Source organism: Micropterus salmoides, unplaced genomic scaffold, assembly GCF_014851395.1.
Source record: "Micropterus salmoides isolate LMB-PRFRI ecotype aquatic unplaced genomic scaffold, ASM1485139v1 Ms_hic_scaffold_21, whole genome shotgun sequence".
Taxonomy (NCBI): domain Eukaryota; kingdom Metazoa; phylum Chordata; class Actinopteri; order Centrarchiformes; family Centrarchidae; genus Micropterus; species Micropterus salmoides.
In genome coordinates, this window is record NW_024041262.1 from 16,612,266 (window position 1) to 16,632,323 (window position 20,058).

Consider the following 20,058-nt stretch of genomic DNA (forward strand, 5'->3'; position numbering starts at 1 on the left):
AGAAAAATACAGTGACTACAGGCCCATCCTGGAAGTTAAAACCATCAAAGGATTCAACATTTTGCCTTGACATTATCCAAGACCCACGGTAACATAAGAGTGAAGTTTGACAGCATCAAAGGCCCATTTTAACTTAAAAGATAAAGCCACTACAGGTTTATCAGTTCCATATGAGTCGGTGGAGGGCAAGGCAAGGAGAAAATGTGGCCTCGAGTGCAGCCATGCCCACTGAGAGGAAACATTAACAGAAACATCCACATGCTACAGGAGGTGATGTAAATTACCCTTATGTGGCCACACGCTTCTTTGATTTAACATCGCCATTATCAGCTCAAAGAGACCCGCTCGAGACATTTAGACCTTTAGGACATGAGGCCAGTGCTGCGATCCTGCTGTCACACTCTGGAGTTCAAGACAAGCGCTGAGGTAGTACAGCTGAACACTGCTCCCTCCACCATATCATTATCTCCTATAAGTATAGTCTTGACGTGACACCAAAACAGAGTATGTATTTCTGGCCTTTATTTATAGGAATCCCCCATTAAGAAGAAGATATATGAGTATGGGCTGTCTAATTAGAAAGTTGTGAGGGACATTTTGCTAAATGGTAATTTCAGTGTAAGAAGTTACAACAAGTAGTTCTAATTTCAGGACTTAAATTGTACACAGTGTAGTTGTGGTGGTGGATTGTCAGCCATACAGTAGTGACTCATTTCTTTCTGCTACTTTGACGTCGCAAGGCAACTGGCGACTTGCAGCATGAATACCGCAAAGTGTATGTGAGAAGGGGAGGACAATAAAGGGCAGCAGAGCGTTAGCATAGTAGCAACGGGCTGATTTATAATATGGCCATATTATCTCAGACTGAGAATTAGCATATACAGTAATTACATACCATGACCACGTGCTTTCTCTAACCATAATGGTTTTAGTTGCCTAACCACCATATTGACGAGAGAGAGAGAGAGATGGCTGATAATGGCGAATAAAGGCATTACGTGTTTCATCCTGCTTTCTTGTATGCAATGTTTTTAATGAAGAAACGGAAAACCAACTGAAAGAGATGACGAGAGAGAGGTTGCTGAACTGAATGAGCAGGCAGGAGGTGTGCCCCAGTAGCCGACACTGCATGGACAAGTCGCAAATCTGACAAAAAAAATTCACACACGATAATTACACATAGGAGTACAAAACAAAGCAGTCCCTGAGCCATGACACATTAATAAAAACACTCTGCATGTGCAATACTGACAGATGATTAAGGCAGATGCACTGTCAAGGGCAGAGTAGTCATTCTTATATGGATTAGTCAAAATCTAAATTTTGTCGCTTGCAGTGTGCATTCTACATAGCAAAAGGGCAATTCGACCTCCTGGTAAAACTCCAGGTGTAAAGAAAACCCCTACATTAAGATAATTTAAAAGACAAATAATCTTGCTTTAAGTACCCCAAAGTTTTTAGTTTTTAAGGTCAGATATGTTTTGTAGTTGCCAGATCTTTGTCTAATTTCAAGAAATAAATGCTTCCTCCATTTGCTGTTGGCAAATGTCTCTTGATGAGCTGTTTGTAGAAGATGATTTTTTTTGCAGTGTAGCCACCTGTCTGACATCACCAAATGCCAATGTTGAGACAGCAGTGAGATACAAACACGCAGGCAACAGGGTAAAGTGTTTACCATTACAGTCTGAGACCGGGTAATTTCACAATCACATCAGATTCTCTGTGTTCCCTCCCAGAGTGGCTCACACTAAGGTCTATACAACCCATAAACTAAAAGGAAAAGCCTTGAGATTTTCACGGCAGGAAACAAATTGAATTGGCGAAATGGAGGAAAAGGCACCTGCTGCTGCACATTAAAGCAGTAACACAAACAATCCCTTGAATAGGAGGATGTGTCACAGCGGTTTCACTGTGGTGCTCAAGTACAAATCTCTCGGGCTCCTTCGCTTGCTGTAGCCACGCTTGCTCAACGGGGTTACAAATTGCACCCAACAGGACCTATACGTATCTCTTATCTACTGCTGGAGGCAGTATGGATATGTGCATGTTAAAGCAGTGTATGGCCCAAGGTGACAGGTGACTCTATCTGCAGTCCATCCATTGTTCTACCTGACTGTCTTGGTCTAACATTTCCATAGGACGGACAGTAATTCTATCATTTAGTAACTACCCTGTAGTGACACGGAATGATAAAGAGTATTTTTTTATTAACTAACTAATTAAGAAAAACTCCAAGTATTCACCTCCTGTAGCTTAGAATCTGAACAGTTTGTAGTTGCTACTTTGTGGCGGGCGACAGCTGTAGTTAGCTTGGATTCCAAACAGTTACATACATTGGCTTTCCAATAGTGGCCAAGACTCGTGGCAAAAACAAACTTCTCAAAACACTTATCTGTCAATAGATACCTGGTATGTTCCCAAAACTCAATAAAATATGGCAAACTATAGCACAGTTAGCTGTTTACTTCGGTCAATCGTGACCAATTTAAGCTAAACAGCTGCACAAAGGTAAACAGCTAACCGCTCTAGCAATATATGCTATATGGGCTAAGCTGTGTATTATATAGTATGCACAGGCATAGTTAGGTTGATTAAACATCAATCTGTCCCTCTGACATATGTTTCAAATACTATTTTGCCAAAAATGGCTAAATGGACAGCTTCCATTTGTCACTACAACAGTTAGCTGTTCATCTTTGTTGTGCAAAACTAGCTACGTTTCCTAACAATGGTTACTGCTAGCAACAAACTGAAATGATATATTTTGCCATGGTTTCTTGGAAATACTTCCCTATAAGCACTGATTGCTTTGTGGATTGTAGACATTATTGCACTCCTTTTCGTGCTACGATTGCATGAACCACAGCACAAACTGTCACTGAAAGGTGACTGAATCTCAGTAGTTTCTACAGGGTGAAATGCTTTTTATTTTCCATTGACTTCAGTGAGGGATCTGGCAGCTAAATATTAGTTCCCTCATATCCCTGAGGGAGTTATGGAAAGAGCCAATGCAGCAGTTGTTTTAGTGGTCCTTTTATTGTCCTTGTACCTTTGAGTGTGTGGCTGCAGAGGGGGGTCATGACTAGCTACTTACCGTTAGGCATCCCATCAGGCTTTGCTCAAAGGGGCGCTGGAAGGCTCTTGGGTCACCACACCAGTCCAGCAACTCAGTCGCTGCTGTTTGGAAATTTGCTGGATTTTGTAAGTGCTGGGGGGGAAAAAGGGAAAGTTTGGGAATATGTTTAGTCCAGTAACATCATTCAAAGATCACTGCAATACTGCAAAGAGATTATATCTATATTAAGTAACCCAAAACATTTGATTACATATGGAATGTGTATGGGAAGCAATTAAAATATTTTTATTAAATTAAAAAAATAAACACAGTTAACTAAAACTAAAAGAAAATAGATGTTACGCATAAAACTGAGGCATTAAAATGATAAAAACAAATCTACAAATTAATATAACTTCTTTAAAGTTTGGACCTGGTCGGCTTAAACTAACGTTGTGACATGGTTATTTAGTCTTTATAGGTGTTATACACTAATACGGTATATACTACAATTTAAATATTATATACTTCTGAAACAGATATGGAGGATGTGGTTTGGCTAACGGCTTAGTTTGCTGCCTCTGTGAACCTGGATAAGAGATGGAAAATGGACAGATGGATCGTGAGAGAGAAAATCACTTGTCACCAAAACAAGGGTCATGGCAATAATATGATATATAATTAAAAGCACTCAGAGTGGCTTAAAAGAAAGCAGCATTTGTACAACCACATTTTCCAAAATGCATCTTTATTACATTTTAGATGACTTATGTTGGAGGTTTTAAGTATTAATGCACAGGGCTGAAGGCGTATATACCCATTAGACTCATGCTTCCACTTCACTCTTCCCAGGTTTTTGTAGCACCGCCTCAACACTGTGTGCAATAAATCTCCCTGTATGGCTGCATGAATAGCCAAGGAAGCCCTTATTTCACCAGCCGGCCCTGAGCTGCGCTGTGACTTTATCTGACAACAGGCTCCTTGACCTACAGGCACCCCTTTATGGCATTCATTCCCCAACTGGAGCCAGCAGCCCACTCAATAACCCTGTTGTCTGTCTTGTTGTAGAGCTGCAAAGGAAACTGAAAAATGGACCTCCGTGGGTCGCCACTGATTCACTGTTGGTCATTTCTTCTCTAAAAGCTTTCAAACCTTAATATGAATCACTTTCTATATAGAAGAGCAGACACACCACCTCAACTCTGCAGTAATCTATTGCCTTTGAAGAGATAATGCACACAAGCCTTTGCAGTGCACTTGTACAAACCAGGAACAAATGGACCCACACTCCATGGCATCAAAGGTAAACAGAGAGGTTTGTCAGCTTAAAGTGAATGGCTGACTTTTTACCACGTCTGTGTGCTTTGATTTCACCATCAGGGAGAAAAGGAGTAGAGGAAGTGACAGCGGTGCAGTCACTACCTCACAGTGCTTTTTTCTTGTTTGCTCTTTAGAGGGCAGCAGAGTTCAGGATTTGATAAGGCAGCTTTCATTTCAATTTACAAAGCTGGCGTTTGACAAGGGCCGGATGAAACCAGTCTTGTTTATCTTATGTTCTGTCCGAGACTGTTACCGACTCGCCCAACATGTCTTTGTTGGGGGACACCATGGCAAGACGTGGTGGGGTTGCTGAGCATGTAAATTCTACTGGTGGATAAAGAAACACACACATCCCCAGATGCTAAATTTAGATGAGTCTGGAAGCTAGACAACACATGCAATCAGTGCACCAAAGATGGAAAGGGAGAGGCAAAGGGGGAGAATACGTAAAAGAGGGGGGGGGGCACACCACCAACACTTGGACTTGAAGTGATTACTGTTCTTTGCACTCAGAACAATTGGTCCCACCAGTGTGGCTGTCACATGGAGAGCTTGGCACTGCCACACCACAGATGTTCAACCTTCTCCGGCCAAAACCCACCAATCAAACCTAAACTAGTGGCCAAGAGACCCCTTCACTCCCCCTATCTTCGTCCCCTGGGTGAGAATGATCCTCCAGCATTTACACTCCAGTCAAAGCTTGGCCCAGTTCGAGGGAAACAAAGACGGACAGGACGCACAGCATCCTGAGAATACAGCTTTCTTCAGATACAGTCATCCTCTGTAGTCAAGTCGGGAAATAACTTGATCTGCACATCTGCAGCTAAACCGAATGTGACAGCACACGCGATCTGGCAAGGACTCCCTTCCTTTTCAAATCACAGCTTTTGGTTTTACTGCTGTTGTTGACGCCCCAGAGCACTGAAAACATATTAATGGAGACAATTAACCCCGGAAAAAGAACATAGTGGCAAACAAAAACAGCTGCATAGCCGTACGGAGGAGGTTGTTTTCCAGTTTATCTTGAAATATTGACGCAGTCTGAGGAAGTGCTCCTGCAGTGAGAGGAGAGTTCATAGTTTCCGTCAAACCTCTGTACGCATCACGGAGTGGAGAGTCTGGCAGCAAACTGGCTTCCCCACAGTGAGAGGAAAACTACTGTCTCTGAAATAGATACTAGCAGTATCTATTTCAGAGCTTCCCCTAAGTGTTCACGAAGGTGCAATTCCAGGACGCGAGAGGAAAACAAACTGCCACAGAGAAACTGTGTGTTGGGGGTGAAATCAAATATCTGCTTTTATGTATCATTGTTTAAGCATGCTAGTCTGTCAGGAGGTTGAACAAGTGAACATATTTATTTTGCTGTATTACTCTTTACAAGTCATATGTTCCCTCGAGGTAGTTGGCACCACCTGAACACATCATAAGGAAACAAATACTGTCAGTATTGTTTACCTTTTTCAGATACTAAGTCAGTCTTGTCACTGACTTCTGCCAATATACCTATATTTTAAACGAGAAATATGATGGATTGTTTATAAATTGCAAGTATCAAAATTAGTGTACTGGGGTGAAAAATAACCATGTTTCCATGGTTTACGAAGAGTTGGGTTAAGATATTGTTAATAAATAACATTATTGCCATTTCACAACAAGACGGTAATTTAAAAATTACCACCGCAATGATTTCTGATTTAACTTTCAACCCATGATTCAATCAGCCTGACAGATTCCAATTTCCTCTACTTTATCATCACGCGCAGCAGTAATTTATCATATGAGCAACAAAATCAATTTGTTTCCCTGTCCGCTGCACTGGCTGAGAGCATTCAGACAGACATGTCACATCTTCCAGAAAAAAACAACACAATGGAGCAGGCTTCATTTATATTCCTGCTCCACGTCCGTGTTGCCTTCGAGATGCCAAATTTCAGCATGTGCACACTTTCAATTAAAGCAAACAGCTGGATTGGTTTACAATATTTCCTTAATTATTTTAATGGCTTGGATATTGGACAATGGGGAGCAGGGGAAGAAGATAGTGAGTTAATTGTTCTGATCTCCCCTGATGATCATCTTTGTGTGCGGGGAGGAGAATAGACGACTGGCTGAATGGGCTCACTGCTAGTCTAATTGGCAGGACATAAATGGTATTTATTATGCGGGCCTTCCAAACCCTGATTGTCTGCGGCACAAAGCTGCCTCTATTAGCAGGGTGCTGGCTCTTACTGGTTGGTTTGAAATGACCCGGTGCTTAACCATTTATTAGATGGACTGGAGGCCTCCTTGTATGCCATGGATCTCTCTAATTGGCATGTTTACCCATGTGCTGCTTCCCCCAGTTGCTAACATTGGGACGTATTAGTTTAAATTTTTGCCTTGCGGGGTAAATACATTTAACCCCGCAACATTTAGATAGTTTACACTTTTGTGTTAGACGGATGCAAATCCCTTTTCCTGATCTGTGAACTTCAATACAGAATAATTAATTAGCTGTACAGCAGCACAGTGCGTTAAGAGAATCCAGTTTCACCTCCCATACAACTAAAGAAGGAGTGGAAATTGCATATGTAATGTCCTGCCGTGAAGAAGGTAACCAGACTGAAGGCAGGGAGCGTTTACCTCACTCTACCTTATTACTTAAGAACATCAAAGCCTACACATAGGGGCTTCCCTCTGTTTGCGCCCTCAACACTCGCCCTGTCTTGCTATCTGCCTCACCTAGTCTCTTTCTCAGTAATAACTGGGAACTCCCTGCCGAGGGTAAAACAATTTGCCATGTCCACACTTGTGTTTAAGCACAAGCCATACATTGTCCCAAAGGCCTTCTGATGTACTTTTCAGGAGGTGGACCTTAAGCCCACAGCCCACAAACAAAACGGCCTGTCAGTTAAGAAAAGAGATCAAAGACAGAGCCATGTAGCCTGGGGTTACTCGAGTATGTCTGTTTAATTCTGCCAGAGATTTGTCCCACAGCAAACGGTGGTGGAAGGAGAACAAAAGGACTTGTCGGGAGTCAGCAGTGGTGGAGGGAGAAAGAAAGGTGATGATGAGGGAGGGAGGGAGGGGAGCCTCCGCTCTTTGACCCTGGTCAGTAACCCGAGTCCCACCACAGTCCTGATAATAAGATTGAACCCATTAGTCACTTTAGTGTGTCCAAACAGGACGACCCAGGTGCATTCTATCCATGATTGTGAGTGTGTGTGTGTCCAAGCACAAATGGCCAAAGTCTAAACTAACCCACTGAAGATCATTTAACACTTTAAAATCAATTTTGAAGGCAAACTCACCAAAACTGGATTCATATGGGTTAGATTTGTGGGTGCTTATTAACATCACAGGTCACCATCATCATGAAACTGAACTTACGGGGGCCGGTGCCCGCCTCACTCTTTTGCTGCCATGCCTGCCTCCACACCGTTCAGCATAACACTACACTGACAAAACTTCCATCAAGCATCCACCTGTAGGCTCTGATTCTACATGATCCAGGGGGGGTGGGGAGGTGCTGTCCTGAGCTTCCTTGTGGGGAATGATGAGGTCAGAGTCTAGATGCCAAATATCAACGCTGTACATGTCTATGTTTACATAACAACACGGCCTACGGCTGACTAAAATTAAGTGGAAATTGTAGTACCATTGTGTATCTTTACACAGTTTACCACCGTGCAAAAGCAAAGTGTTGCAATTACATATCAAAGTACAAGTACTGACTATTGCATTATACTTACGGGGAGGTTTATTACATGGCCAAGGGAAACTTTGTATATCTAATTTGGGGAATTTTCCATGCTCTCAGGGAAATTCCCCAAACTAGATGTTAATGTTAATGTTGGAAGATGAAATTTCCCTCCACAGTTTCAGAAGATTCTTTAACAATTTTGTCTTGCTTACACTCTTTAAAAACACAAAAAAGAAACACATCATTATTGTGACTAAACAGCTGAAAAGTTGACAAGAAGTACTACAAAACCTATGTAAATATACTTCGTTACTGTCCACCTGTTTCACATGTACTAAGTAGCATACATTTGCCTTTTGTGACTTATGTGTCAAGCCCTCACTTAATGTAACATTATGTAAATCAGACAACTGACACAACACTCACCTGTTTGATACACTGCAGACGATCATTGGTCTGCTGTATGTGTCTGTCCATCGACGGAATCGAGTTCATGTTGATTGTCCCTCTTCGGCCTCTACCTGCCAGCCATTAAACTGGAGCGCACTGCAACAGAAACACAGACACGTGTCAAAGCTCGCCTCGTCCCAGGGAAGCTGCCAATCCCATCACCACTAGGATATTGCAGTTTAGTGTGTAAATGTGTGTGTGGCACTGTGAGCTGAGCAGGGAGATATTGATTTGGCAGGTGACAAGCACCTCGGAGAGCCCAAAGGATGACATTCCTCTCAGCTCCTTGTGACACCCTTAACAAGCCCTGGCGGTTGCCCTGAATGCTGCCACACACCTTTGGAGAGGACACACTGGATGACTTAGAGAGGATGTTTGACCATGTTTAAAGCACCTCGGGGTGAAAATGAACAGAGGTGGACACACACACACACACACACACGCACACACTGTGTAGAGCCCGCCAGTCTGGCAGCATTATCTCAGAAAACTGCATGAAATCCTTCCATCCTGGCCTGTGAGAACATTAACTTGGCATGTGGTGCTCTGTTTACATTACTTGGCCATTATGTAATCTTTGGTTAACAATTATCTGTACCCTGGGCCCAGACATGCTCTACATTTCATTTCTCCCTCCTCCTCCCACCGTCTCTCCAGCTACATAAGAGTTCCTCTAACAAAACCCCTTACAGCGCACTATTGATTTTGGAGCAGCAGCTTATGGAAAACCTCTTCTCTTTTTTTCTCTTTTTTTGTCCAGAGGAATAATTTTTCACAGAACGAAAACAATAAGGCTGTGATCTGACACGCTACATAACATTATCACAAGTTAAAAAGTATTACATGCTACATTAAAGGTTATCAATTTTGCCCGTGGGGGTCTGATTTAATGTTGCATTAAACATCAAATACATATCACACTCTGGGTGTTGGCTATAACTTATAGAGACCTGCAGCTTCATGTGGATAGGTAAGTGAGGTAATAAGCACATATATGGGTGGTGGTGGAAACCCCCCCCCATCTCAATATTCCCCTCTTGCTACTGCAGGGGCATCTCTTCCTGCAGTGCATCATCTCTCACTCTAACACTCGCCCCCCCATCACTCAGACCCCTCCCACCCCCACGCCATCTTTCTCCATTACCATCACACAGAGAGAAATTTCCCTGCACAAAGTACCATTGAGATGAGGGAGCAAGAGGAGAAGAGAGAGAGAGAGAGAGAGGCAGCATGCTGCACTATACTGATAATGCTCACTTAGGGGTCTCTAGCTGGATTTAACGGTAGGCCAGTAATCTACTCCACTAGACAGCTAAAGAGCTTTTATGCTACCTATTGGAGCTGCTCATGCCTGTACTTGAGAGGAGAGAAGGGCACACTAGTGCATTCCTCTCCATAAATTAGAAAGCTCATAAAGAAAAGAGACATCGGAATTGGAGGAGTTATTCCCACTCTGACTCTCTTTGCAGATGTAAAGTATTTGTTTGTTGACATTTCTGAAGTTTCACATAGATGGACTGTTTGGATTTGAGGGCGCACTAGTCGAACACCTTTGTGACTTGGCGGGATTTTGGGAGGGCTGGAAGCATGTATGTAAAGTGTATATATTTGTTTTAACAAATTTTATAAATACAGTAATTTGAAGGCAGAGAGAGTCAACAAACCTGATTCAGTATTTTCTTTCTCAAATAAGAAATGTCCTGATTTCTGAGTAAAAGGGTTAATTTTAAATAAAAGAAAAATAATAAATAAAACACATTAAATATACCATTTAAAAATCTATCAGCACGTCTACTACTAGCATAGAAAAAGAAACAGTTCTGTTTTTCAGTATTTTCAATGTCACAAGAGAAAAGGCGTGTGACATTCAAAATGTTCATGCACCGACTTCCTTTACATCCCTCTGGTCTTTGCTGCTATAACACTCCCCTCAGTCCCCTCTTGGTTGCCAGCTGATACTGAGCTGATCCTTGGTGAGGGTGGCCCCTGGACCGCCGTGCCCCTCAGCCACCAGCAGGTGTCTCCCTGACCCTTTAAAGGCCTGGCTTGTGGCACAAAGAAGGCGGAGCAGTGTTGCTTTAAGCCTTTACAAGCTCTACAAATCCTCAGCTGCTGCTTCCTAACAGGGCCCACTCAGCCCGGCACTGGCTGTCTGACCTTGTGGTTATTGATGAGCGAGTCGACCTGCACCCTCCGTCTCTCTTCCCTCCTGCCCTTCCCTTCACTCCCTCTCCCCCTTTCTCTCTCGATGTAATTTCTCTTACCTCCAACAGTGAGTTAAAATGAGGGGAAAGAAAGAGGCTGGGCTGCTATTCACCACCACTGCTTTTTTCTGCTAAACACACACTGTAATGATACTTCTGACTTCCCCGCACTATAAAGCCTGTGTCCACATATTTACATTTATGTCTTTCCCAAGATCATATTTAAAAGTATGAGATGGCAGTGTTGGGGAGCAATTTCATTTTCAGATATGCACTTGTTCTAATTAAACATTAGTCCTTTGTTATATCTTTAATGACTAACAAGAGCCAAATTAAAGATTAAACCCCCGATGCAGTGGAGATATGACAACAGATGCAATTATGAGCATTCACCCTATTTACACGCTCTTTTCTGTCGCACAGATGTTATCTTTTTTTTTTTTCCTGTGACATTACCTAACGTGAACTAATTTGCCTTGATTCAGCAAGTTCCACCAGGAATCCTGCAGCACACTTTCGAGGGTGCGAGGGGGAAACTGGTACAGATACAACCGTTACTTGACCTTAATTTACTAAATTGCATGGCAGGCCATTACACAACAAGTTGAGGGCAGTGGATTCCTGCACAATAAAAGACACATAGGGGGGAGTGGAGGTGGGATGGAGAGTGGGAGGGGAGGAGGGAGACTAGCTTTCCTTCCCTATTCAATGGGGAGCTAAAATATATGTATTGAGTGGGAGCTATAATAAAACGAAACGGGTGAGGAGATGCAGGCTGGGAACAAATATGAAAGGCAGTGGAGGATGGCGGCAAGGTGATGGAGCACCACCGGAGGATTGGATGAAATTATCTCTTTATAATCAGGGGGCTTCTGCATGGCTGCCTCCTCCATTGCCCAGTGACAGATGAGGCCTACCTCTTCAAATGGGCTTTTCACAGTGCTATCAGCCCACCTCTAGGGTAAAACAATGTTTTTCTTCCCCCCTGTACCACCACTTTAAAAGCTTTGTTTCCACACGGCACCCCGCCGAGGACAGGATTGTTTCCCGTCGGGCAAGGTCCATGTTTGTCTCATTACGTGATCATGTTACATAAGTGTACCTTGAAAAGAGCTATGGATTTAATTTGATGACAAAACTGTGCCACGGCGGGGACTGGAAGATGGTGACGCTAAATAAAGTTGAACGAAGACACTAAAGCTGAACATTATCTCCAGTAAGTAAGAGGGATTGTTTTTTGAACTGTCACAATCTCACAGTTTGGGATCTAAACATTATTTCAGACACCTAAAAATCCAACCCCGCATCTTCAAAGAGGGTTTCTAGCCTGCTAATGTAACATTGACGAGTTGTGCGCCTCTGCTCTGCAGGATGAAAACAGTCTGAGGGTGGAGAAGAGTAGACAAATGATTAGCTTTATCCCGCCATCACAGCAGAACAAATGGATCACGAACCCTCGCCGCTTTACAGTCTCTCAGCTGAGCTGTCGAGGCACAGGGAAGTGGTAAACAGATTTAATTTATTCATATAAATGGCTTGTGAACCAAAACAGTCAGGCTACTCTGGGGCTGGGCACATGTCTGCTAAAAGGATAGTTCCAGTATATTACAACGTGGGCTCTTTTTTGTTGTTAGTTAGTTTGGCTAACCAGTGGATTCTTTTAAAATCTTCATAATCACTTTATGACTGCTCTTCTATCTTGCCCTCTTGCACTTCTGATATCACTGCATCCCTATATCTCAACAATTAACTTGATGAATACAGTGTTATTATTATGGATAGGAATGATGACAGGTTTAAAGATCCTGTCCTGAGATGTTTTAAGACACAGAGTATAATAATACTCTGCTTGGTATAATCATTTGTGAATTTGACATCTATTCCTTTGACCCCGAAAATATCAAGAATCAATGAATATGCAAATATGTTCCTTTAAAAAGTTTAACTGCTAGACATAAGATGTCTTCTGCTTCAGTGAGAAGTCCATTCTCAGTGTTTGTGTGCTGGAGGTTTCAAGTTTCTACATTGCACTTGTGTAAGTTGCATTATTGGACCGTGATTGGCTTTCAAAATAGTTGTGATGTCACAAAATATCTTGTAATTTGCACCTCTTAAACTCAGATTTAGAATTTAGCACACAGAAACAGCCTTGTACCGCCAAACTCTGCACATACATCTGAACTTATGCTGGAAGAGAGACAAAGATGCAGCTTTTAAATAAAGATACATTTCTTGCCTGTAGAGGGACGCGGCAAAAGTATCGTACACAAGACGAGAGTTGGAGGGTGGCTGCAGGAGTGGAAAGACAGCAAGCCACGCTGGCCACCATCCCGACCAAACACACACACACACACACACACACACACACACACACACACACACACACACAAATAGATCTTCTCACCTTCCCTTGAGTGCTGGACCAGCATCATGATACCATAACAACACCCTCAGTCACTCCTAATGTGTTTTACAACAACACTACAGGCAGGGTGTTACACCTCCGCAGAGCTGTGTGAAACACCCCCCTCAACCAACACACACACACACACACACACACACACACACACACACACACACAGAAATGCACACAGCTCACTAATCGAAAGCTCAAAGTACTGCTGACACTATTAAAATGGAACGAGGTGGCCTGAGCGGAGAAATCAGCATCACTCTCACACCTCATGGGGACACGTTGAGACGCGCTGCTCAAGGTGATTGTGTCCCCGCGTGTCGTCTATTGTAGGTGAATTAGGCAATAAAGGACTAATCTGTGCCATCATTGACTAGGGCTCGGTTTTTGCAGCACTTGCTTAAGGGCGATAAAGATGAGGGAGGAGGAGGAGGGAAGGAGGAAGAGAAGGGGGAGGAAGAATCTCTTCACCCTCATGATTTTAATGTGCTCTGATTCCGAGATATGTCTTGTTTTCTTCCAACTGTCGGCCGAGCCCGGCATGAAAGCTCCCCTTTAATTATCTCAACATTGTAGAGACGCCGTTTTTTTGCACTGAGGGAGGGGTGTTTAGTTTGGAGAGGGCAGCTCTAGGACTCCAGGTGTCTGCCTGGTTCTCTGCCTGGTAAGTGGCCAGGCAGGCAGGGAGGACAAAGCTGTGTTTGTTCAACGGAGGAAAAAGCAGAGAGGATGGAAATGTGCACGAATCGGCGCAGCTTCCATTGTTGCTTTACAGAATGTGCCATAATCCTCGGCAGACTCCATCCAGAGCTGGCATGGAGGATAATATGAGCTGCCTCCTGCCTGTCCCACCTCCCTGCTCTACCTCCCCTCCTCTCAGCCTATCTCCATCACCTCCCTCCTCCCTTCCCCCATTTCTCTGCTGCACACATATGGACACACAGCCACTCGAGTGCACACACATACACACACTCACACCTCCCCACATGGCTCCTTAACAGGCTTGGGAATGGATTTCTTTTATTTAATGTGGTTTGGTCTGCAGCTCCAGCAGCAACCGTGAGCGAGGGTGGGCCCGCAGTTGTGCCACTCACTCACGCTCTCACTCACACACACACACACACACACACACAATCCAAGGAGCCCTGTTGGTCGCTGTTCACTGATCTCTCCCTCTTCCCCTCTGTCTTTCTCCATCTCCCAATCTCCCTCTAACTCACTCCGTTCCCCCCCCCCCCTCTCACGCAGTCCCACATTCACTCCCTCTCCCTCCCTCCCTGCCCTCTCACTTTTTTTTCATGACAGCTCACATAAGCAAGCCTCCTGGATTCCTGCGGGAGCCCCACGTTCAGTACACAGAGATTGTTCAGCCATCAGGCACATCTGCAGCGTGATTAGAAAAGCAAAGGGAGCATGGTGTTGGGGGCAGGAGGGTGGTGTGGTTGAAACCCCCACCACTGCTGCTGCTGCTGCTGCTGCTGCTAGAACCCCCCACCCCCGAAGCAGCAGAAAAAGAAGAAGAAAACAGAGGACTGGGGATCATAGAGGGGCCTAAGCAATATCTCCTCTCTAACCAAGTGTAACGTTTCACCAAGTCTCAGAAGCCTATTGCCGCCTGTGATAAAAAAACAGAAGGACAAAGGCAGATGGGGGCTAGTCTCTCTTCACCAACAGGCCCCCACCCAACCTCCAACTTGCCTGGCTGCCGGAGCAAGCAAAGGGAGAGGATATGGCCTTAGCCACATGTAAACATGAGGAGCATCATAGTGGTTTCTCCTTCTCCTGTTTGCCCTCTACCGCCTCATCCAAACAGCTTCTCTTTCATTTCCTTCCACCCGTACGCTAATAGCAGGGGAGGAGAGTAGGGGGGGTTCAATTCCCTTCGGGGCGTTGGGAGGCAGCACAGATGAGCCACATGACTGTGTCGCCTCCACCAAATGCAGAGCTAACAACTAGCCAGCTAGCCTCACGCTCTGCCTGCCTGCGGTGCTCTATCAGTCTCAAGCTCCCCTCTCTGCTCCACAGTCCTCCAGGAATTTTGTAGGCATGTGATGATGATGAAACCAGTGAGTCAGAGTGCAAACCTGCAGTAACTGTTATGATATGAGGTGAATTTGCACTCAATATCTCACAAAGAAAGCCATCACTACCTACCCTCAGTCCCTTGAAATGCTTTGTCTTAAAAATTGCCTTTGATTGTGAGTACAGAGGAAAAGTCAAAAAGGTAATTTATTTCCATTTCGAGGAGTGATACTGTTGCCGTGTAGGTGCTAACACTTCTTCAGACAACTTCTGAGTGTTTTTTCCTTTTCACCCGTTTCCTTTCTCTGCTTTCTTTCCCCCCCCACTGGCAGCTCCTGGTTTATTATGCATTCAGCTCATGTGTCCCTCCTGTGAGTGGCTGTTCATTTTTCACATACCATGCTTAATCCAGCCAGCTAAAACTTTGAAATAGCGGGAGCCACAGACGCAGCCGCTACCCAGCACCAGCCATTATGAGGTCTGGGAGAGAGAGACTGATAGTACTTGGTGTGTGTGTGTGTGGGGGGGGGGGGGGGTTGAGTGACAGGCAAGCTGCAAGATACATGGAAAGGAATTCAAATAAGGCTTAGAGCACAACAAGAGGGTGTGCATGTTTGTGTGTTTGCCGCCTTGCAAGCGTGTAAGGTGTGCGGGCAGCAGTGATAAGTTAGGGGCAGTTGTGTGTGTTTGTTGGCTTGTGTGTGTGTGTTTAATGGGGTTATTGGTGTGGGCAGGGGGAAGGAGGACCTCCTTGTCTCCATTGTGCCAGTGACCTTTGGCCTTTTGTGACTTTGAGTGAATGGGAGGAGAGAGCAGAGAGTGAGAGGGAGCGCTTTTAAATAGTGCATGAGCTCAACCTGCCCAGACACTGATGGACAGCAGCAACATGAGCTTTCTCTGTTTCACCGAAGACGCCTGGGAAGACATACCATCAAACTGCCAGCAATCACAATGACCTCACTAACATCTCTATTTTAAAACATTCATAAGCAGGGTTTCTATATCTTGGCTGCAAGTAATGACTGTCGTCATATCTTTAATCCAGCAGACTAGATTTTATTCTACACAATATTCTATACTTCTAGGATATATTTTTATGTAATTTATCCATTTTATTTATCTATTAGGATTTTAACATTGCATTTTTGTTTTAATTTTTATGAATAGAATTCACATTACCCCTCTGAGCTCATTTTTAATGTTGATAATTCATTTTTTAAACATTTTATCACAAGTCAGCACACAGCCTGTATTTTCTTATATGCCCTGTGTTTCGCAGCTCTCCTGGTCAGGATGTTCCTGTTAAAGATAGTTTCTATTCTGTGGAGCACCATCAAATACATTACAACAAGATTTTTTATAACTTTTTAAAGAAAAAATAACAGTCTTCCTCTTGCGAATAAAAAGTTGAATTCCCAAGCACTCAAGGGGATTTGCTGCGACAGCCTTACCAGTAGCTTATGGTGGCTAATGTTAGCTCAAATTAGCTGTGCAATTGACACTGCAAGAGTCAGTTGGTTTACTTTATGACCCCTTCTAAGTGCTAATGCTACACTGTGTTTTAACATCTAACATTATCATGTGCTTTTCAGATTGTGGCCAATGTTCAGCAAAAGTCTCACTTTAAATAAATTATTGATTATAAATCAGTCTAATTAATTGCAGAGCAAGTATACAGAAATTTTGCTCTTTTCATTAACTTTCTCATGCTTTTCTGTCCAAACTTTCAAGGACCTACATCCTCTAAAAAAACAATCCTCTCCTGCACTCCGCAGACCTGCATTGGGATTCTATATCTATATATATACACACATATCTATCTATCTATCTATCTATATCTATCTGCAGATTGTTTGATAACCTTACTGAGCGGACTGATCCTGTGTTAACAGCTTGCTCGTATCTGCAGCCATCGGACCCTCCAGGGAGAAGCCTCTCGTTCCACAAATGTGCTCAATTAAAAAAAGAGCAGAGTGCTTAGAAAGGGGCAGCGAGGGGCCATTCCCTGCGCCTGTTTGATCTGGATTTCCTAATTGGTCAATGACAACACATTACCAGACAGGCAGCAGTTCGGCTTCTTCCCCCACCCGGTCCATGACCAGGCAGAGTGTGTCTGTGTCTGAGTGTGTTTGTAAGTAATGGAGGGGCAGGGGTCTGCTGCGTGGGAGGGGGGCTGATTTAGAGGTTAGGTAACACAGGGTCCTTGTGGAGCTGTGGAGGGAGACACACAAACACACACACAGGCATGTGATGAATCCCATGCAACAGATAGACCTCCACCTCCCCTCCTTGGCCTCTGATCGAGTCCACACCACACCGCTTGCACTGCTCTAATTTGCCAGAGATTGTGGGCTGCCACATTTTGATTGCCTTTGTGTAAATGAAGCGGGAAGCCTCTCATCTCTGTGGCTGTGAAGAATGCCAATGTGTCTGGGGAGAAAAAGGAGATTCTCTAGGGGAGTAGACTTAGCAGAGTCCTCAATCAAACAGCAAAGACATTTATTCAATATTCTTTTTGAGCATAGCTTACCCTCTTAGTGCAGGCATCCTGAATTATTTCATTAAATGTATGTTATTTCATCCATCCCACTGTTTGGTGCTCTTTGTGAACAGCACAGAAAAACTAAAAGCATGCTAAAGAGCATGCAAGTAGTCTCAGTGACGCGGATCACATGTTTGTAGAACAGTATGTCTCATTTTATATAATCTTACAGCAGGCTAAAAATAGCATCAAATGAATATTGGATGCTAGGACAGAGGCGTTACGCAATTCACGACTTATGCTGTCAAATGAAGCAATGACAGCCCCGTTCGTTCACACACATATACACACACAAACATCACATAATCTCTTTCATACATGCGAAAGAAAAAAAAACAGATAGCACAAATTCTTTATAATGTGAAGGGGTTGTTTATTTATACCATTCTGTGTCATCAAAGGGTGCTTTAAGCTTATTCTAACACCCAAACTGACATATCACTGCATGTATAAAGCAATGGTAAGCTAGAGAGGCTTGCTTGGCCATGTCATTTGTATACCAGTATATCAAATCATTAGGTTCACATTAGAGCTGCTGATTATTTTCATGTTTGTTTGACTGAATCAGTCTACAAAATGAAGTAAAAGACAGTTAAAGATATCCGCCAGAAGTCCTGAGAGGCCATGCACACATCTTGAAGTTGCATGTTTTTGACCAGAAGTCTGATAAGATATTTAATATGTAATAGTATAAAGCAGGAAAAGGCTGTGAGACTCCTCAACTCCACCTCATCCTCTGCACCATGAATAAATGACATGGAACTTTCTGTTATGCTTGTTTTGCACATTACCATACCACTACTTCTGTATAATATATATGTAACAGTATTGTTTTTATTTTTATTTCCTTCTGATTTTCAATACTTATATATGTTCTGTGTATGTAGCGTGAAGGGATCAAAAACTTTAATTTCTTTGCGCAGTCTTGTGAAAGCTAAAACCAACAAATGGCATTTTTGCTTGACAAATGATGATGAATGAAAGATGAATAAATTTCAGGTCGACTGTTCAGTCACTAGTTCACTTTACTATTGAAGAGAGGGCTTATTTACCTGTGGATCGATGCCTTGAATAATATTCCTATCTTGCATGTTCATGGGTGTAATTTAGCTACCGCACTGTTGGCATACAACAGAGCTCCATATCATCCATCAGGGAAGTTGAGGTAGCTTGACAGGTGAACATAAACAATGCCACCTACAGTAGCATTTCTAGATGTGTACACACACACACACACACACACACACACACACACACACACAGATGGAAGGTGTGAGAGGCAGCGAGACAGTGAGGGAGAGAACGAAAGACGCACTGGGTCAGAAAGGAGGAGGAAATGAATGCTGCAAGAAGCGGAAAAAGCTGAGAAATTCCGTATCCTCCCTGTTCCAGCCCCCCGAAAACTGCTGAAGCATCAGCAATTACAGGCTGGCTGGGTCATGAATCTCTGTCTGCAGTGGTCTGCTCTCTCTCTGCTGGGTGATACTGCAGAGGTGTGCAGCCTTATAGTCACCTGGCCGGTAACAACAACACACACGCGCACAAAAAAACAACAAAAACCAATGTGAAGCTGCTGCGTGATCGCCAACTTATTATTAAGCCTCTGTGCAAATCAAATTGACACTTTGCATCTCCTTTTCCATGACTGCAAAGATTACGCTGTCAGGGGCGAGCTCATATGCAAAGTGGTTGTTTTTACAGACGCACAGGTGAGCGTGATCCATGAGCAGCAGACCAAACAGGCTGTCACGGTGATACAGTACTCGCAAGCAGCCATGGGACAAAGGAGAGGGGAGCACACACGCACGCGCACGCATGCACACACACACACACACACATACAAACACAAACACAAACACACACACACACACACACACACACACACACACACACACACACACACACAAACGTACTTCAGCAGACAAGCAGAAAGTGCTGAACATATAATTAGCTAATCCAGTAGGAAGCACAGATAGGTGGTCACTTAATTCACATGATTAATTAAGGGCAATAAAAAAAAGTCTTCTTTCAAAACTGCTGTCTATAGTTACAAGTGACTCCCTCTGCACTATTTGCCAATATGTCTATATTGTTTTGTTCATAGTGTATATATTAGTGTTGTCTATTCTGTAGTTTGTGTCTGATTTTATTTTATTATTATTTTATTATTGTATAAGTAAGCACATCGTGAGCAATGTACAATCCTGAGTCAAATTCCTCGTATGTGTACACATACCTGGCAATAAAACTGATTCTGATTCTGATTCTCTTCTCTGAGGGCTTCAATCTTTGTGCGGAGTACGTTTGCATGTGAATGTGTTTGTGTGCATGCGTGTGATTGCTGTATCCTGACGAGAGGGAGGGAGAGAA

At 43.5% G+C, this 20,058-nt stretch overlaps 1 protein-coding gene across 3 annotated transcripts in view; it reads right to left on the reverse strand.

Annotated features, from left to right (window-relative positions):
* LOC119915600 (zinc finger MIZ domain-containing protein 1-like) overlaps window positions 1–20,058 on the reverse strand; it is a 113,364-nt gene that overhangs the window by 31,665 nt on the left and 61,641 nt on the right. For all 3 annotated transcript variants that reach the window (XM_038735202.1, XM_038735203.1, XM_038735204.1), the window contains 2 exons: window positions 8,484–8,603; window positions 3,095–3,208 (listed from right to left, as the gene is read on the reverse strand). In XM_038735202.1, coding sequence (XP_038591130.1) covers window positions 3,095–3,208; window positions 8,484–8,552 — 183 coding nt within the window. In that variant the 5' untranslated portion in view covers window positions 8,553–8,603. The remainder of the gene's footprint in view (window positions 1–3,094; window positions 3,209–8,483; window positions 8,604–20,058) is intronic.